General features: G+C 49.5%; 2 protein-coding genes across 2 annotated transcripts; both read left to right on the top strand.

The window, feature by feature from the left end:
* Positions 1-1,218: 1,218 nt before the first annotated feature.
* LOC111939914 (gametocyte-specific factor 1) lies at positions 1,219-15,937 on the top strand. Its single transcript, XM_023942374.2, has 7 exons — positions 1,219-6,203; positions 8,216-8,313; positions 10,562-10,688; positions 11,753-11,839; positions 12,519-12,579; positions 13,298-13,378; positions 14,209-15,937. Exons 1-7 carry the CDS (start codon positions 5,855-5,857, stop codon positions 14,258-14,260), a joined length of 855 nt encoding a protein of 284 aa, XP_023798142.2. The 5' UTR covers positions 1,219-5,854; the 3' UTR covers positions 14,261-15,937.
* Positions 1,236-1,541, top strand: LOC111945159 (feather keratin 1-like). The gene has a single exon (XM_086864513.1). It carries the CDS (start codon positions 1,236-1,238, stop codon positions 1,539-1,541), a length of 306 nt encoding a protein of 101 aa, XP_086720639.1.
* Positions 15,938-17,667: the final 1,730 nt, after the last annotated feature.

Below are 17,667 nucleotides of genomic sequence, written 5' to 3'. Positions count from 1 at the left end.
ATTCCCAGCTTTCTGAGGAATATCAGGAACCTCATCCTGTGACAGGAAAGGTTGCCAGTGAAGACCAAGGCCCAGAAGCCTTGGAGAACCTTCCCCTTTCCTGTACCCCTGCCCCCAGTGAAGCTGATCCAGTCAGCCTTGGCTCAAGCCTCCCTTTTGCTGTTGCCCTGTGTGGAAGATCTTTTTGTTTCCCACCACAAACTCCCCTGATTCAGCTCCAGGTGGGCTTTGGCTTTCCAACCCCATGCCTGGAATACTCAGAACACCTGGCAAACGATCTGCATCAGCAAAGGGCATCAAGAGGAAGGGAGAGGAAAGCATTTCCCTGGAGAAGCAGTGTCCAGTGGGCGTTGGAGTGAGGTGAGAGGGAGGAGAGAGCAGCAGGCAGGACGTGCTGCGAGGAGAGGAGCCTTTGTGTGCTCTGCTGCTCTGTGCGGGGCAGGGCAGAGCTGGGGCTGTCCCTGCAGAGGCAGCTGCCAACAATGGCAAGGCACTGCCCCGAGCCAACATCCCCTGCCTGCACGGGACCCTGCGGCATGGGGGCACATCCTGTGCTGCACGGACACGCTCCCATCCCGGGTGTCCTCAGGCCTTGCACGGCACACGTGAAAGGAGCTGCAGCACAGACCAAGCATGTCAGAAATGAGGAAATGAAATGGCAGCGTTGATGGGAATCAAACCACAATGTGTGGCGTTAGGGAGGAGATTTTGCTGTGGAGGTGAATGTGTTGGAAAATTACTGTCCTTGTGCAGTGCCTGTGGGCCTGGGGCAGTGCAGGAGCAGTATAAAAGGGGGCCCTTCTCCTGGCTCTCTCATTCACTCCTCTCACCTCCATCTCCTTGGGATCAAGGTGAGTCTCAAGCCCTTTCTTTTCTTTTCTTCTTCCTTTGGCCTTTTTCTGCTTTTAATCCCATCTGGGTTCTTGACAACAGCTTGTTATGGGGGAGGGAAGGGCCAGAAGCCGTGCATGGAGAGAGGCTGGGTTTTGTCTGAGATGTCTCCTGAGTTCTGGCCAAGGCGTGGAAGTCCCTGGGCTCGGTCACTCTTCAGGAGATTCTTGGGGGCTTGAGCAAACAGTGAGGCTGCTGGGCCTCTCTAAGCAACCTCCAGCTATCTTCTCCTTCTCTGCTTTTCTCCATCACAGTGGCCCATCACACTGCTGTGACATAGCCCTTTCTGAGCTCTGCTTGCTCCTCTCCTCTCTGCCCCACAGGTGCATCTGCAGCCCCAAGACATGTCCTGCTACACCCCGTGCCGGCCCTGCCAGCCCTGCGGCCCCACCCCGCTGGCCAACAGCTGCAACGAGCCCTGTGTCAGGCAGTGCCAGGACTCCACCGTCATCATCGAACCCTCGCCCGTGGTGGTGACCCTGCCCGGCCCCATCCTCAGCTCCTTCCCACAGAACACCGCCGTGGGATCCTCCACCTCGGCTGCTGTTGGCAGCATCCTCAGCTCTCAGGGAGTGCCCATCAACTCTGGGGGCTTTGGCCTCTCGGGCTTGGGCAGTGGCCTCTGTGGCACGAGGTGCCTCCCCTGCTGAAGCTGCTGGTGACGGCCCTGGGGAAGGAAGCCAGGGACTCCCAGGATGGAACCGCCCTGGGGACCCAGCACCGGCTTGTTGCTTCCTGAGGGGCTGAGCAAGCCCAGCAGCCCTTGCAGAAGGACAGGGCCAGCCTGGGCTCTTGGGAAGCACAGCCCATCCCTGCCTCTCTCTCCTTTCCCTCCTGTGTCCCTGCTCCCTTGTGCTCCCCTGGGCTGTGAGCCCCACACAGCCATCCTGGGGAGAACCTGCTGGCCCTGCTCCCTCTCTGGATCAGGCCAATGGACACCTGCTGAGATCTCTGCCACAGCCATGGGACATAAATTTGCATCTGGCCCTGGTGCTTCCTGCATTGGATTCCTCTTTTGGATTGAGCTGTTTATCTCTTCTGTTGCATTAAATTTCTTTTGCATCCCAGCCCAGCCTGTGTGCCATTCTTTCTCCTACAAAGATGATTCCAAGATGTCCAAGCAGAGCAGTGTTGACCAGGGGTGGTTCTATGAGGGTATTTCAGGGATATCTGTGCTGTGATTGTTCACACAATGATTGTTAACTCTCCATGCAGTGTCCCTGCCTCTGTGGACACTCCAGGCACACACAGTCAGGAGGAAGGTTGTTTCTCTGGGAAGGTTAGTAGTACATGGGGCATATGGAGAGCTTTCATTATTCCCAGTAGGAAGGATGGAACAGTGTACTGAGCCCTTTTCAACCTTTGCAAGTGAGTTAAACATCACTGCAGATCATGTGTGCAGGGAGACACAATCCTTTGGCAGATTTAGTCCATCTTAGGCTTCTGGAAACAGTTTTTTTCATATTTTTGCAGACAGGACTGGAAGAGGCAAGCTTCTCTTTGCTTAGTACTTACACTCAAGAGAAGCCTACACTGTTCTCCTGTTGTACATTTATTATTCTATAAACACAATATCTCTTATACCTTAAGATGATTTTGCTCTTGCTGCTACCAGAGAGAACCAATAAGCCTTCAGTCACCTGCTGGAATTATATTAGGCAAATTTCTGGCTACTGCCAGAAAAACCTCGTCCTGTAACTCCTAACTAGAACAGTGGGAAACCTTCTAGTCTATCTTCTGTCCCTAAAGGAAGTCAGGGGATTGAATGTCAGTGCCTTTTGCTGACATGTGTATGAGACTTCTCCTTTGAAGTCAGTTCCAAAAGAGGGTTCTTGCACTGAGGAGAGGGGGGCTATGAGTTTGGATTGTCCAGGGAGGAGAAGAAACAACTGGAGCATAAGTCTGATGAGAAGAAGCTGAGGGAGCTGGAGGGACTCAGCCTGGAGAAAAGGAGGCTCAGGGGGGACCTTCTCACTCTCCATGACTCCCTGACAGGAGGGTGGAGCCAGGTGGGGCTCAGGCTCTGCTCCAAGGGAACAAGGGACAGAGTGAGTGCAAATAACCTGAAGTTGTGCCCTGAGTGGTTTAGGTTGGCTATTCAGGAAAAATTATTCACTGAAAGGGTGATAAGACATTGGGAACATGCTGCCCAGGGCAGTGCTGGAGCCATTATCCCTGGAAGAGTTCAAAGAATATGTAGATGTGGTACTTGGGACACGATGGCTTTGGCACTGCTGGGGGGAATAATTGGACCTGATGATCTCAGAGGGATTTTCCAATCTTGATGATACTGTGATTCTATGGAGCAGAGGCAGAATGATGGGCACAAGCCTTGGTTTCCCAAAGCAGAGTCTCAGGCATCAGATTTATAAAAGCAAATAACTTAATAAAGCAGCGCACAGCAGGTGAGCTCAAGCTGGTGCAAAGAAATCCCCAGGCAATGATATCCCTGTGACTTGGGCACCTGCCCCCACATGTGCTTGCACACACCTCTTGGCCCAAGTTTTGGTCTAGGATCTTCTAACACCTTGCTGAATTCTTTCTCCAAGTCAGGGAGACATTCTGAGCTTACAGAGTTGCAGCCTCTGCTGAAACTGCAGCTTCTGCTCTTGCTTCTGGTGCAGCAGGGGACTAAAACAGCCCCAGACACAGGATAAACACCCAGGACTGAGCACCCAAACCATCAGTGTGTTATTGTTGCAAAATGTGGAGTATGTAAAATTCTCTTAAGAAATAATCTGTCAGCGATGAAGAGAGACAGGGACAACTGATTTGGTGATCAGAATCCGATTTTACTGTGGGCTACATAAGCTTATATACCATTCTAGGAAAGCTAATAATTTTTTACTACAATGGTTGAGTTAAACATCATACAAACATACAGGCATACATGTGTAATTCAACATTGATTCAATCTTCTCCCTGTCTCCAGGCTCCATTCAATCTTCTTGCAATCTTCAAAGCTCTGTTTGTTCCTGCCAAGGCATCCTGGCTACCAGATCTCTTATGCTAATCAAATCCAAAGTACTTTCCGATTTCATTGTAATGTTCTTTGATGTGTGATCTTTGTATAGTTTCAAGACTAATTGTCAAGAAGAGAGATTTAATCTGTGAAATAGCAGCCAGTAAACTGTAAGTCACATCCAGTTAGAAAGACAACTTGTTCCTAGAATTGCCTTGGTAAGGTTTAAAGCTGGACATGTTTCAATGATCTCAGAGCTAGGGAGTTTAACAAATCTTGTGAAGAACAAACCACTGATAGTGGGCATAAGGAATGTAGAATTTACAGCCTTCAAGGACATCTGTCAGAAGTCCCAGGACAAGGAAGAAACTAACAAAGCCAACTGAGCAATTGTGCTGAAATCAGCTCCAAGTGGGTAAAAGATAATTCTGGCAGGGGCAAATCGCGGCCACCAACACACAGACCACTGACCCAAGAAACCCCCTGACCTGAGAAGAAAATAAAGACTGAGCATGTGGACTAATTAGCATGAGAAATGAGAGAATCATTAACCAATAGAAGATAGAATACTAATTAATAAAAAAGCTATGTTACATGCAGCCAATGAACACTAATTCCTTTGTTTGCTAAAATGCATAAACAGTAAAAAGTTTTAATATTTGGCATGTTTGATTTGTGGGATTCCACCGAGTATCCAGGCTTGTGCAACTCTGACATAAATAATCAATGTCTACCTCAAGTGTGTAATTGTTGGCTTGTTACACACCAAGTAAAGAATGCAATTTTTGTGGGCAACATTATCAGTGTTCTTTCCAAACTAAAGTCAAAGCACATCACTGTGCCAGCTACTGTGAAATTATTGAGGGAATCACCTCAATTCCAGCCAAAATAAATTGTCTTATGAGGAAGGGCTGAGGGAGAAGGGTTTGTATAGCAAGGAGAGGAAGCTCAGGGGGCACTTGGTCACTGTCTATGTTATAAATGCAACGGCAAAATATGATTAATATAGACAGCGATTTATTATAAAACAATTTCAATCACAAACGGGAGAAAAAAACCACAATAAAATAGATCAGCGCAGTGCTGGGTGGACAGGGGTCTATACCCAGCAGTACAGATTTACCCAAATCCACACGGAGGGTAGAATGTCCAGGGTTTTTATAGGGGTTTTGTGCCCTGAGGCCAAAACTCCGAGCAGTCACTGTTTAACAAAGCGTCTTGATAGTCAGTTGAATGGATTTCCTGGAACCGGCAAACTGAATCAATAGACAGTGGGGCAGAGTCTCCTCATATGTAAAAAGGTCTTGGGTGTTCCTTGATTTCATCCTGGTTTGGGCCATCAGGACGGAGTGGCGAAGAATATCTTGGCTGGGCTTTTTTCTTTGTCCAGCCTGATGGCCCGTGTCCTGCTTATTCTTTTAGGTTGATGGGGGCGGCTAGGATCATTATCCCGGTGCTGGCTAGAATTGTTATCTCTAAAATGGATGTTTGCGGCTGGACCTAGGGAGGAATCTTTGGCTACACTATATTTTATATTCTCTCATGTTATTATAACTACAGATATATTTATTTAGGTCTTTACGAATTTTTATTCATAACTATATTTATTACAGTCTACATCTCCCCGAAAGGTTGGAGTGAGGTGGGGCTGGTCTCTGGTGCTGACTGCAGAGAGCAGACCAGGGGAATGGCCTTGAGCTGAGACAGGAGATTCAGGTTAGATCAGGGTGGTCAGGCCTTAGAAGGGACTGCCCAGGGAGGTGCTGGAACCAACAAACCTGGGGTGCTCAGGGTGCCTCAGGACCTGGTGCTGGTGATGAGGTTTAGGGCTCACAGTGGGAGGCCACTTGGGACTGGCGGACCTCGATGATATCAAAGGTCTCTTCCAAGCTCGACAATTCTGATTCACTGTCCGGGGTCAGTTCATAACCAGCGCCTAAGGCTGCAGCAGTCCCAGTCAAACACATGAGAACGAGTCTAAGGCCAGCACATTCTGTCTAAATGGGTTTATTCCGGCTGAACATTCCCCAGCCCCTCAGGCCGGTTTCAGGGTCCCGGGCAGTGTCCCCGCCCTCGATGGCGCCGCGCGCGCGGCGTTGCCGCGGCAACCGCGGCTGGGCGGGAAGGACGGGGCCGGGCCGGCCCCACACCAGCCCCGAGGCGGAGCGGACTCGGACCCCGCAGCCGCCTCCCGCAGCCGGCCCCGGAGTAGAGGCGGACTCCGATCCACAGCCGACCCCACAGCCCCACACCGGCCCCGGTCCCGGCCCCACACCCTGCTCCACAGCGGACCCGGCCCCAGAGCGGACCCCGTCCGGCCCCGCCATGGAGCTTGAGGAGGAGGAATTGGGTGAGGCTTGAGGCTTGGTTGGGAAGGGACGGGGAAAGCGCTGGGCGGCTGTGAGGAGGGTCGGGACTACCCTTGCGGTACCCACTGGGGTCTGTCTCCTCTCGGGCCGGGTTTGTCGCTCCCCTCGGGCCGGGCCTGTCCCCGTGCCCAGTGCCCGAGCCGGGCGGGCCCCCGCGGGCCCTCTCTCGGTGATTCCAGCCCGGGTCGCCACACCAGGTGCAGTTGGTGCGGATGATGTTCGGCCTGCAGGATTTGACTGAATAAAGTGACTTTGTTTGTTTCGAGCGTGGCTTCTACCCGTGTATCCCGACTCAGCCGCTACAGGCGGTTTTGGGATCCGTTTCCATGCAGTGTGGACAGGGACAGGTACTTGGATCTCCCTGCATGTGGCATTGTTGTGGTGCCTTTGGTGGTTTCAGCCGTGTATAAATTACAGCTCGCTCGTGTGCTGCTGGTGTTGGTGCTGGACGTGCGGTGGCTGAGGGCTCTGCTCTTCCCCTGCTGCTGGTCTCTGTCCCTTTTCCCTTCACTGGTAACGCACTTGGTCTTGTGTGGAGCCAGTTCAAAGAGAGAAGCTATTTGAAAAATCTCTAACAAATAGTGTTTAGTCTCGTGAATTCCTTAAACAGACAGTGCGTAATCCTGTGTTTACATATATCAGTGATAAATGTGCACAAGTGGGTATCTTAGCGGTGAGAATAAGGACTCTTTGCCTGATAAAGAGTATATTTTGGCTAGACCCCATAGTTGGAATGAATTCAAGGAGAAGAAACCCTCCTCAGAAGGGAGGAGAAGATGTTTGGAGGAGCAACCCCACGCAGCCTGTGCCAAGAGTAATGCTGCTTTCTAATACTGAAATTACAGTGTTAGGGTGTTTTATTTTTACATTTTCGGTGACAAAACCACTTGTGATTGCTCCTCCAGGGGCAGCTGGTCCAGTGCAAAGCCAGGTGGGTTTTCAGCTACTCTAATGCCCCGAGTGGGCTGTTGAGCTGAGAGGTGCTCAGCGGCAGCAGCACTGCACAGCCCAGGTGGAAATGAGGATCCTGTCTGTCCCTTCTTTTTCCAAGTGGCTCTCGGCATGAATTAGGCTCGTTGGGACTTCTGGAACAGCGTTGTAACAACTGCCAGCCCAGGGCCTGATGGAGCCATGTGTGTGAGAGAGGAGGGCAGAGGCTGCAGGAGTCGGTGCCTAGAGCTGGGTTAGCTCCTGAATGATCAAATCCTAAATGTGTTGAAAGCCCGGGCAACAAGAGTGGCAGAGCAGAAAGGATGGGAGCAGCCCAGGCTCCCTGATGTATACCCCACAGACAAACCCACAGGAAGTAGTGGGGCCCTGTGTCTCCTCCTGGCTGCCTCTCTTCCTCACTGAGAATATGTATATTTATTAATATTTTAATATATTTTCTAGACAATTATGTATGCATGGTTTCACACTGCTTCATGTTCAGTATGTTTGTTCAGTGTTTTTGCTGCTTTAGTAACGTCTCAGCTCCTAAATAATTGCATGATTAAAAGCTTCATTCAGAGTCTCATGTCCCATCTCAGGTGCACTGCTACCTCCAGAATGTAACTCAGTTCCCTCATGTTCTGCCTCCAGCAAAACAAGCTGTTGATGGAAAAAAAGACTTGGTTCAGCTGCTGAAGGTGTTGGTGGGTGTGACATGATCCCACTGATCCTCCTCCAGGAGAGCTGGAAAATGCTGCTGGCTTTCCCTTGGCGTAAGGGTGGTTGCCTCCCTAATAAGGTAACCTAAAGAGTTATTATGCTCAGTGGTGCTGACTCTCCTCTGTTTTAACTAATGTCCCAGTTATGAGAACTTCAAGTTTAATTAATTTGGTTATGCAAAGCAGGTGCCAGCCTTAATGAATGGTTTCAAACTAAGAGCAACTGGTTTAACTTCCTCAGACCACAGCCCTGATGTGGTGGTGTGGGGTTTTCCCCAGTGCACTGTGTGAGTGATTCTCATCTTCCTAACCAGATGCTCTTCCTTGTTGTCCTGTTCCATCAGATGTGTTGGATCCAGAGAGGTTAATCCAGTGCCCGTTGGTTAAACACCATTGGATCAGAGCACGCCGATTTCCTTATCACCTGGTGAAGTGTAAAGAGGTGAGCTGGACAGGCAGTGACTGAGTGACTCTGTGCATGCAAATACTCCCTGTGTTCCTGCATTTCCTGACAAGTAGCCCTGTTTAACTTCTATTTCATGTAACTTCAGGATTTGTTTAGTAATAGCTCCAGGCACTCAGGAGTTCACCCATTCACAGTCTGGCTCTGTTGGAAGGAGACAGTGATCCTTCATGGTCAGATCAGGAGACTGATCTCTTCCAGCAGCTCACAGGGAGGCCATATTATTTTTTCTACTTTCAGCTGAAGGGAGGACTGCTGGAGTTCCATGCACGCCTCTGGGCCCATCAGAGCACAGGTGCTGTGATGTTGCAGTTCATTCTTTCACTACAGGGCTGGGCAGTTCCGTTTTGCCAACAGCTGTTTCATAGGCATCTGGCAGAAGCTGCACATCCTGGGCTCAGCACGTTTGGGAGAGGTTTATTCCCTTCTCCATCTTTAATCAAGAACTTGATTACAAATCATTTCATACTACACACTCCTTCCTCTCTTCTCCTCTGTTGTCCTCATGATTGGGTTTCTTTAAACCTTCTGAACTTTGGGTTTTTTCTGAGACTTTTGAAAGCATGACTGTCCCTTTTTAGGTTTGCCAGTGTGTTTTTTAAATGGTCCAATATTGCTGTGCCTTCCACTTAAGTTGTGATTGTAGGCAGGATGTCCTGGCGCCAGTGCAATAAATTCATTCTGGTGGAACTAGAGCCTTAAATAAATTAGCTAATGAAACTGGGGGGCAGAGCTAAGTGGCAAGTACCAAAAATTCAGAGAGGGCTGAAATGTTCTGTGTTGAGCCCCTGCACATTTTGGTACGAGTGTGCATGAGAGCTGGGTTAACAGTGTGGGCAAGTCAACCTGTAAGCTTGTTGGCTTTGTCCTGGTGTTGCTTAACTGATGACCAGAGAGTTTTGGGAAGTTTCCTGGTTAGGAAGATGAGGTGAGATAGTGATCATCAAACAGATAAAGCCAGTGTTTAAGTAATTAGCAGAAGTGCTAATTAGCAGAAGATCTTGGGGGTTGTCACTGGTCAATCTGAAAATGCCACAGTGTATTATTTGCAGTGCCAGGGGTTTGGGTGGAGATTGTCCTTGTTTGGGAAGTTTCCTTTGCATCCCTTATGCTTAAAATCCAATTAACACTTTCACCCAGCTCATCTCCCGTTGCTCTGGGCAGAACACAGCCCTGGCCCAAACTGCAAGCACAGCAGGTTGGATGTCCTTGGCTGGAACTGTGTTACAGTCATGGAATCCCAGGATGGTTTAGGTTGGAAGGGACCTTTAAGCCCATCCAGTGCCACCCCTGCCATGGGCAGGGACACCTCCCACTGTCCCAGGCTGCTCCAAGCCCCATCCAACCTGGCCTTGGACACTTCCAGGGATCCAGGGGCAGCCCCAGCTTCTCTGGGCTCCCTGTGCCAGGGCCTGCCCACCATCACAGGGAACAATTCCCAATATCCCATCTAACTCTACCCTCTGGCAGTGGGAAGCCACTCGCTTGTGCCAGGTAATGGCACTGATGGACACATATGGACATGGCATTGCTGTACCAGGCAGGGAGTGCCACAGGCCTTGGGTGTGCTGAAGCCAGGAATCAGCAGTGATGGAGGAGGAATTGCCTGGAGCAGCACTTCTGCCTTGGGTGTGAGTCTGATCACTGACCAGCAGAGCCAGGCAAGCACTGGTCTAGTGGCAGAGCTGGGGTTTCCCAGTAATGCTCTGTCACTTGCAGGAGATAATTTACTGTAGTGACAGCTGAGCTCTGCCACTAGAACTGGTGCCTGCCATAATGGAAATCCAGGTGGAATGCTGCCAACTCCCTGGCTCTTTTAAAAGGTTTACAGACTTTCTCTGCCTGTGTGCCCACTTAATTAAAATACATCTGAAAAGTTTAGATTTGCCCAATGTCTCTCCCCTGCTGGTTTTAAAATTATTTCATTTGTGCTGTAAGCCATGCAGCCGTATCACCAGCACTGCAGGGAGCTGTAGGGAGTTTGCTGAGGGTCTGTTCCACTTCACTCAGGATGGCTCAGTGTCTGTGAATTGTATGTGGAAGAAAAGTCATGTTCATTTCCCCTTCTGTATTTAGTGAATGTCTGACCGATACATTGAAATTTCTTCATTATTACTGTGTTTTTTAAAGCAACACCACAAATAACCAGTCTTTTTTTCCTATGTATCAAGAAGAGGTAAGTGAATTTGAGAGATGTGGCACATAATTTTTGTTTTCTGTTGTCCAGAGCAACCCTGAAATTGCAAAGAAATTGGCCACATGCCCCTTTAATGCTCGTCACCTGGTTCCTCAGGCCAACCTCAGCGACCACATCATGAAGTGCAACGACAAAGCCTTCATGGAGCAAGATGTGGGTAAGAGAACCCCTGTGCTCCCAGGTGTCTGCACCCTGGGTGTTGCAATCCATTGCAGCAGCAGGGTTTTGTCCAGGGAGGTTACAGCTACTGGTGACTAACATGGGAAGGCAACAAGCTGGGTCTCTGTTTGGTTAAGCTCCAGAATCTATTTATCGCAGTGTTACTAGCACAGGATTTTCACCTGACATAATCCAGAGACAGAGAACCCTGAACACAGGCAGGGTGGTGGGTTTTATGTTACATCCAGTGAGAAGCCCCAGGGGCAGAAACCAATGGGGATACAATAGAAGGGGTTAATGCAAAATACAACGAATTGCAACACAGGAAAGGCAGTCGGGATGACACTCCACAAGGGATTTGGGGGTGGAGCAACTCTTCCGGGGCTTTAAAGCCACGCCTCTTACTTTAACACGGCCTGTCTTAAATCCAATCCCTGCCTCTTTGGATGGGGGCAGACCACACCTGGGGACTGGGGTCTCCTCGTGGAATAACCCAAAAGTGGGAGGCAAACGGTTATCCGTAGTTTTGCGTGACACAACAGCTTTGGGGAAACTTGATCTCATTTGCTTGGCTTTATTGGGCAGTTTCTTGAGAATATGGCAGATGCTCTGGGTAGGCTTTGCATGTGTTTTGTTACCAGGCTTGTTGTATAGAAAGGCTTTACCCAAAACCATGCAGGAAGTGTATCTGGAAGGAGGAGTTGGATGCATTAATGGCCACAAGGATGGGCTGCTCCTGTTGCAGAGCTCATCTCCCTTTAACTCTTGCACAGCACATGGCACACAGGTTTTTTTCTTCTGTAGAGGTGCACAGGCAGTGATGCCTGCATTCATGTCAGCAAGTTTCCTCTTCACTCTAGCAGTCCTACTCAAAGTTCCAGGGAGCAGAGTCTTCTCTTTTTCATTGGAAAAGGCAAATTTGAAGTTGCTGGATTTCAGCTGTCCCCAACCTGTTTGCATTGGGTGGGACTTCCTCTAAAGCCCAGAGATGTTTTACAGCTTGGGCCAAAGTGTTTAATGGATTTAAGGACTGCTGGTCACTGCATTTCTATCTCCCTGAAGTGAGCCGGTCGTGTGAGCCCCCACAGGAGCAGCTGAATAATGGGAGCACATGGCAGGCACCTCCATGTGATGAAGACTGGGAAACAGGTGAGGAACTTCCCCATCTGCTGCCTTCTTTCTGGCCATGCCCTCCAGCTCCTCTGGGGACAGTGTGAGGCCAGGGGAGCTGTTCAATCTGGGTTGCCTTGTAGGACGCTTTGCTTATGCTCATTCATGGATCTCTCCACCCAGCAGGCTTGGCTTGGTATAGACAACAATCCAAAATGCTTGCCAGAACAAGCATGGGGAGAGATTTCCAAGCATCCCTTCCTCCCATGAGAACTTTTGTGCCTCATGTGCAGTGATAGCACTGGAAACATGTTCCTCAGTGAAGCAGACACATTCCTCATAGGTCAGCTTTTCCTCCCTCTTGAACATGTAAAAATATGACAGAGATATTCCTGATCATAGAATCACAGAATCCCTGAATGGTTTGGCTTGGATGGTACCTTAAAGTTCATCTCATTCCATGAGCAGGGACACCTTTCACTGTCCCAGGCTGTTCCCAGCCTCTTCCAGCCTGGCTTTGGACACTGCCAGGTATCCAGGGGCAGCCACAGCTTCTCTGGGCACGTGTGCCAGGGCTTCCTCACCCTCACAGGGAACAATTCCTTCCCAGTATTCCATCTGTCCCTGCCCTCTGGCAGTGGGAAGCCATTTAAGCCACTGATCTGATGGTGGTTTCTGGGGTTTCTTAGTTCTGAGCCACATCTGCTTGCTTTCACAGAGTTGCTGGAGGGATCTGAGTCTACTTTTGTGTGGGGTGTGATCAACTCTACCATAAACAGGTAGGGAATGCAAGTTTGATTCTTTACACCAGTGTTTGTTTAAACAAATATTGCAGCCATCTCCCAGCCTCACTTCAGTGGCTGGACAGGAGCTGCTTTTGCCGCTGTACAACCGTGGGAGGAGAGATGGTACTAGTTCAGTGTGACCTGCTTCCTCATATGGGCTGGACCAGAGAAGAAAACCCTCAGATACTGCTCCCTGAACAAGGGACTGATGGATGTCTGGGCAATGTGCAGGGAGAAAGGTGGTCACACCTTGTGGTCCATTTGAGTTCTTGGGAGATCCCTTGTGAGCTCCTGGGGCCTGGCAAATGTGCAGAATCCTCCCCTTGTGCCCTTTCCAAAGTGTGGTCAGAGTTTGGCGCAGGGGGAGTGAGGAGCTCAGTGCCCAGCTATGAACAGGAAGGGGCTGCCCTAGTTCGCTATGGGATGTGGTGGCACCACCAGAGCTGCCCAAGGTGTTTTAAGCTTTATTTAACAGGTTCATTTACGGTTCAGCAATAATCCTGTCCCTGGCAGGCTGAGTTCTGTGTGAGCTCTTTTGTAGGGGCTGACAGCAGCACTGCCTGGTCCCACCTGTCAGACTCTTTTAAAGACCTGTGAGTGTTCAGAGCACATCTCAGCACCACAGCACCATCCCTCAGGGCCTTGCTGCAGTAAAATGCATAAATGTGAACCAGTGCATTTGCCAGAAGTAACCAAAGTCACTTAATTCCAGCACCATCAGTGACCAGAACAACTCCTTGCCCTCACGGATGCGGCCCCCTGAGACCCTCCCGTACACCGTGTCTGCAGGGCTGTGAGTACTGAGCGTGGGGCTTTGGCACCCAGTCCAGAGCTGGGGACAGCTGAAATCTCTGGCTGTAGCAGCACTTCATGGCTCCCACTGCATGGACAGGAGGGGTTATATTGAACAGCTGCTTCTTGAGAGCAGCTTCTGAGGGAATCTGCTGTTCAGATCATCCTCTGTGTCCTTCCTTTGAAGCACCCTCTCTGTTCTTTCCTTGCTCCATTCCTGTGGCCCAGGTTAGGCAGAGCTTCTTCCTGGCCACGTTGACTCTGTCTCTAAACAGGCCCTTCCACAGCATTCCCATTATCCCCTTTCACCCCCAACCTGACAAATCCTGACAAATTTGCCCCTGACAAAGCAAATTGTTTCTTTGCTTTGTGCTCTGCTCACTGTTGGGCCCAGCTAAGTCAGAGCTGGGGGTGAAACAGGAGCTCCTTAAACCAGCACCGCTGGGGGAAAAAGCTGTCAAAGTCCATCTGGGGAGGGAGAGGAGCAGCTCCCCATGGAGAAGTGTCTAATGCTGAAATAAAAGACTTATTTGCCTTTAGCAACAAAACAACAGCTTGAAGATGCTTTGAGGAATGTTTGTCCTGATTCCCACTGGGAGCAACTGAACCTGGTGCCCTCAAGGGCACTGCAGACACAGCTCCTGCAAGCCAGGGAATGTTCAATTGCCACAGTGTTGGGCTGAGCCTGGCAAGTCAAACTGAAGTGTCAGTTGTAGATAAGCCTTATTGCCAAGGGGACAAGTTCTGCCTCTGCAGAAGCCACTGTCCCTTCAGGGAATGGGGGAAGTGGTTGTATCTTTGTCCATCTCATGCAAAAATTGTCCTTTCCAGAATTCGGAGTATTAGCTCCTCCCCCTGGAACTTGGTTTTGCCCCAACAGTAAGTGTCTCCCTGACTTGGACAGGAGAGCTCCTGAAGATGACAGACATGATCTGGACCTGATGGCAGGACTCTCTACACTTGGCTTTTGTTTTATAATGCGTTTCTTGGAACGTTTGAATATGTGGAACTGTCCTTGGTTGCCAGATGTTTCCCCCAAGCATTTGTTTTAAAAATTACCCTCACCTTTACTTGGTGAATTTTGTTACTGTTCTGGAAAAATTAGATTTACACAGACTCAAAAACCTTCCATGCCCAGCCATGGGTCATGGTAGCTCTCTGTGAACAGCAAAAACATCAGAATTGCTCCAGCGATTGGGAAACAGTAGGAGACCTTCAGAAGGATTTTAAGGAGTAGGGGCTGAGGAAGTGATTTTAAGCTGGGGAGGTAGGATCTGATTAGGTTCCTAATTAGTGAGGTGATAGTGGGAAACAGAACAGTTTGTGGGGCTGAAAATACCCCCCAGAATCTTGTCTCTTCCCTTGAAACTTTAAAACGTGTGTGTACATGGAGGAGCCCCTTGGGAGTTGGTTGCTTGTGGTCAGCACTAGATGCAAACAGAGGGATGCAGGAATAGGGAGGGGGAATGTCCTGCAGCAATGTCAGATTTGGGAGAATCCAGGCCTGGCATAGCAGAAACTGTTACAGCCCCATTTCAATGGAATTCAGGAACCATCCAACAGTAACTGCCAGGAATTTCTACCCTGTGCCTTAAGCATCTTGCTGTTCTCAGGAAGCCTAGAGGGATTATGTCAAACTTCTGCTGGACATCTGGGAGAAGTTTTGGGTGTTTGCTGGGGAGCTGCAACAAACTCCCTGCAACTGAGATTCCAGGAGTTGTGTTTGAGGGCCTATTATAGACTGGAGAGCACAAAGTGCTGAGAGTTTCTCCAGTCTGAGGAGGCTGAGATTAAAATCATCCAGAGCAGCCAAACTTAGAAGTATTTTTTCCGTGCATACACTTGTTGTTTTTATCTTGTTGGAGTCTTGAGTTTGTCCTCAGGGTATGGCAGGTGTTCAGGTTGGGTTTAAAACAGTGTTCTCATTTGCAAAGACTGCTTTGAGAGCATCCTGACCTCTTTTGCAACCTCACACCTTCAGTCTTGCCTTTGTCACCTTAGGTCTTACCTTTGTCTCCTGTGTGTGAGGGGCTTCCCCAGGCAGACCTTAACAGAGAATCCTCTGCAAGTTCCTTGCATCACACACAACTCCAAACAGGGGAAGTTTCAGGAGGACACTGAGGTGCTTTTCCAGTTTCCATTAGAGTATTGCAGTTTTCTAATGCTTAAAACATGTTTGAGAGCTCTCAGGTACCTGTTCTGTGTTGGGAGGCGGGGGGAGGGGGGGGGGAGGTAGGAATGGTTTAAATCAGTAAAATTGCATGTTTAGGACTGAAGATGTTCAGATCAAGCAGTACATTTCTAAACATGCAAAGTTCAAAATGGGATCTCAATATACAACCATAAAGAATTAAGAAGCCAAACATGATGTTTGTCTAGAAAGAGATTAATGCCTTCATATTTTCCTCTAAAGACTGTATTTCCACCATCTGAATACTACCACTAGAAAATAATATAAGTTAATTGGAATGTGCAAAATTAAGATTCTTTTAAAATTCTGTCAATTTATGTCAAGGTTCTTGTTGGCAATTTAGAATAAAAATGTTTGAAATGCCCTGCAGCTGCTTTTCTTTGGAGTCAGTAAGTGCTGACATGGGAAGCTCTCCTTTCCACCTTCATTTATTTTTTGTCACTTGGAATGAAAGTGGTGACAAACACCAGCTGGATTGTTTCAGTAGTAGCTCATTTGTAGTATTTATGGGCCAGAGCACTACAATATTACAGGTAAATGCCATAATTAGCCTGAGCTCCTTTAATTGGCAGTGGGTGAAAGCTGCTCCTCGTTGGGGCTCGCACGTGTCTGTGCTGTGCAGGAGGAGAGCTCCTCCGTGTTATTAACACTGAAGATTGTTCCCCCAGTCTGGGGTGAATCCAGTAGAATTTCTGGAAAGACCAGGCTTGGAAGGTCATGGTTGTGACTTCAAACACCCTCAGGTCACAAGAACTGGGGTGTAGGGCCCATAAGGAGGGGCTCTGTCTTGTGCAGCCCACCTGTGACTGACATCTGAGATCTCACAGCCCACACACCTGAAATCCCATATCCTGGGCAATGTCTGGAGCACGTCCTGCACCTGCCACCTGCTATGAATGGCAGGGAGGCCTTGGCTCTGCTGCTCCTGCAGTGCTTTGGGAATGCTGGGTGAGCCTCCCCCAGCACTGGGAATGTCTCCAATCCCAGTAGTGGCTATCACTGGGCTCTTGGCTCCCTCTGCTTGTTTTGTATTTGTGACAAGACACAGAATATTTTTTTCAGGTGTGTCACATAGTCCCTCCATTCTGGTGACAGAGTAAGGACTTTGCTGTGCCATGCTCCTGTTTTGAATCCTCAGTCTCTTGTGCTGGGTGGATTGCGCAGTGCCAGAGCCAAGTCAAAATCACAGACTTGGTTAGAAGGGACCTTACAGCCCATCCAGTGCCACCCCCTGCCATGGGCAGGGACACCTCCCACTATCCCAGGTGGCTCCAAGCCCTGACCAGCCTGGCCTTGGACACTTCCAGGGATCCAGGGGCAGCCCCAGGTGCTCTGGACAACCTGTGCCAGGGCCTCAACACCCTCACAGGGAAGAATTCTTTCCCCAACATCTAATCTAAATCTTCCCTCTTTGTTAAAAACTGTTCACCTTGGCTTAATACTGCCTGTGTAAGAAGTCCCTCTCCCACTTTCTTTATAAGCCTTTAGGCACTGGAAGGGGCTCTGACATCTGGGAGCCTTCTCCAGGCTGGACATCCCCAGCTCACTGTCCCCTGCCACTATTTCTCCCCTGTGCTCCATCAGGAGGGTGCACTCTCCTTGGCCTTTCTGTTCAGACCTATATCCCTTGCCAAGTCCTGTTCCATCTGTGCCTTGGCTTTCCTGACCCCATTCCTACACACCCAATGCAGACATCCCATAATGGCCCAAGGCAGCAGCTCCCTTTTGCTGTGTTCAGCACAGCCACGGGCCCTGACAGTATTCCTTCCCTGGGTTTTGCAACTCCAGGATAATTTCCAGTCCTGCTGGGCTTTAATTTCTACTGCCCCTTTCCAGAACATTTATATGATCTCATCCCTTATTCCCCTGTCCCCCATTCCTTTCTCTTGGCCCCTTCCCCTCCCTAAGCCAAGGCACAAAGTAATCCAGGAGTGGTGGAACAGGGACCCAACGATGCCTGGGAGGGAAGAGGGAAACTCCACGCCAGGAATCCCTGGGATTGGTGCAGGGAGCACTCCTGGGGCTGGGTAGGGAAGGGCTCCATCACTCAAAGGCCTTGGGGAGAAAAAGTGAGGCAGGAGCAGGGAGCTGACAGCTTT

The sequence above is a fragment of the Cyanistes caeruleus genome, chromosome 27, assembly GCF_971803275.1.
Source record: "Cyanistes caeruleus chromosome 27, bCyaCae1.hap1.1, whole genome shotgun sequence".
In the NCBI taxonomy this organism is placed as follows: Eukaryota; Metazoa; Chordata; class Aves; order Passeriformes; family Paridae; genus Cyanistes; species Cyanistes caeruleus.
The sequence above is the reverse complement of the archived record's forward strand: the minus strand, read 5'-3'. Positions and strand labels throughout refer to the sequence as shown.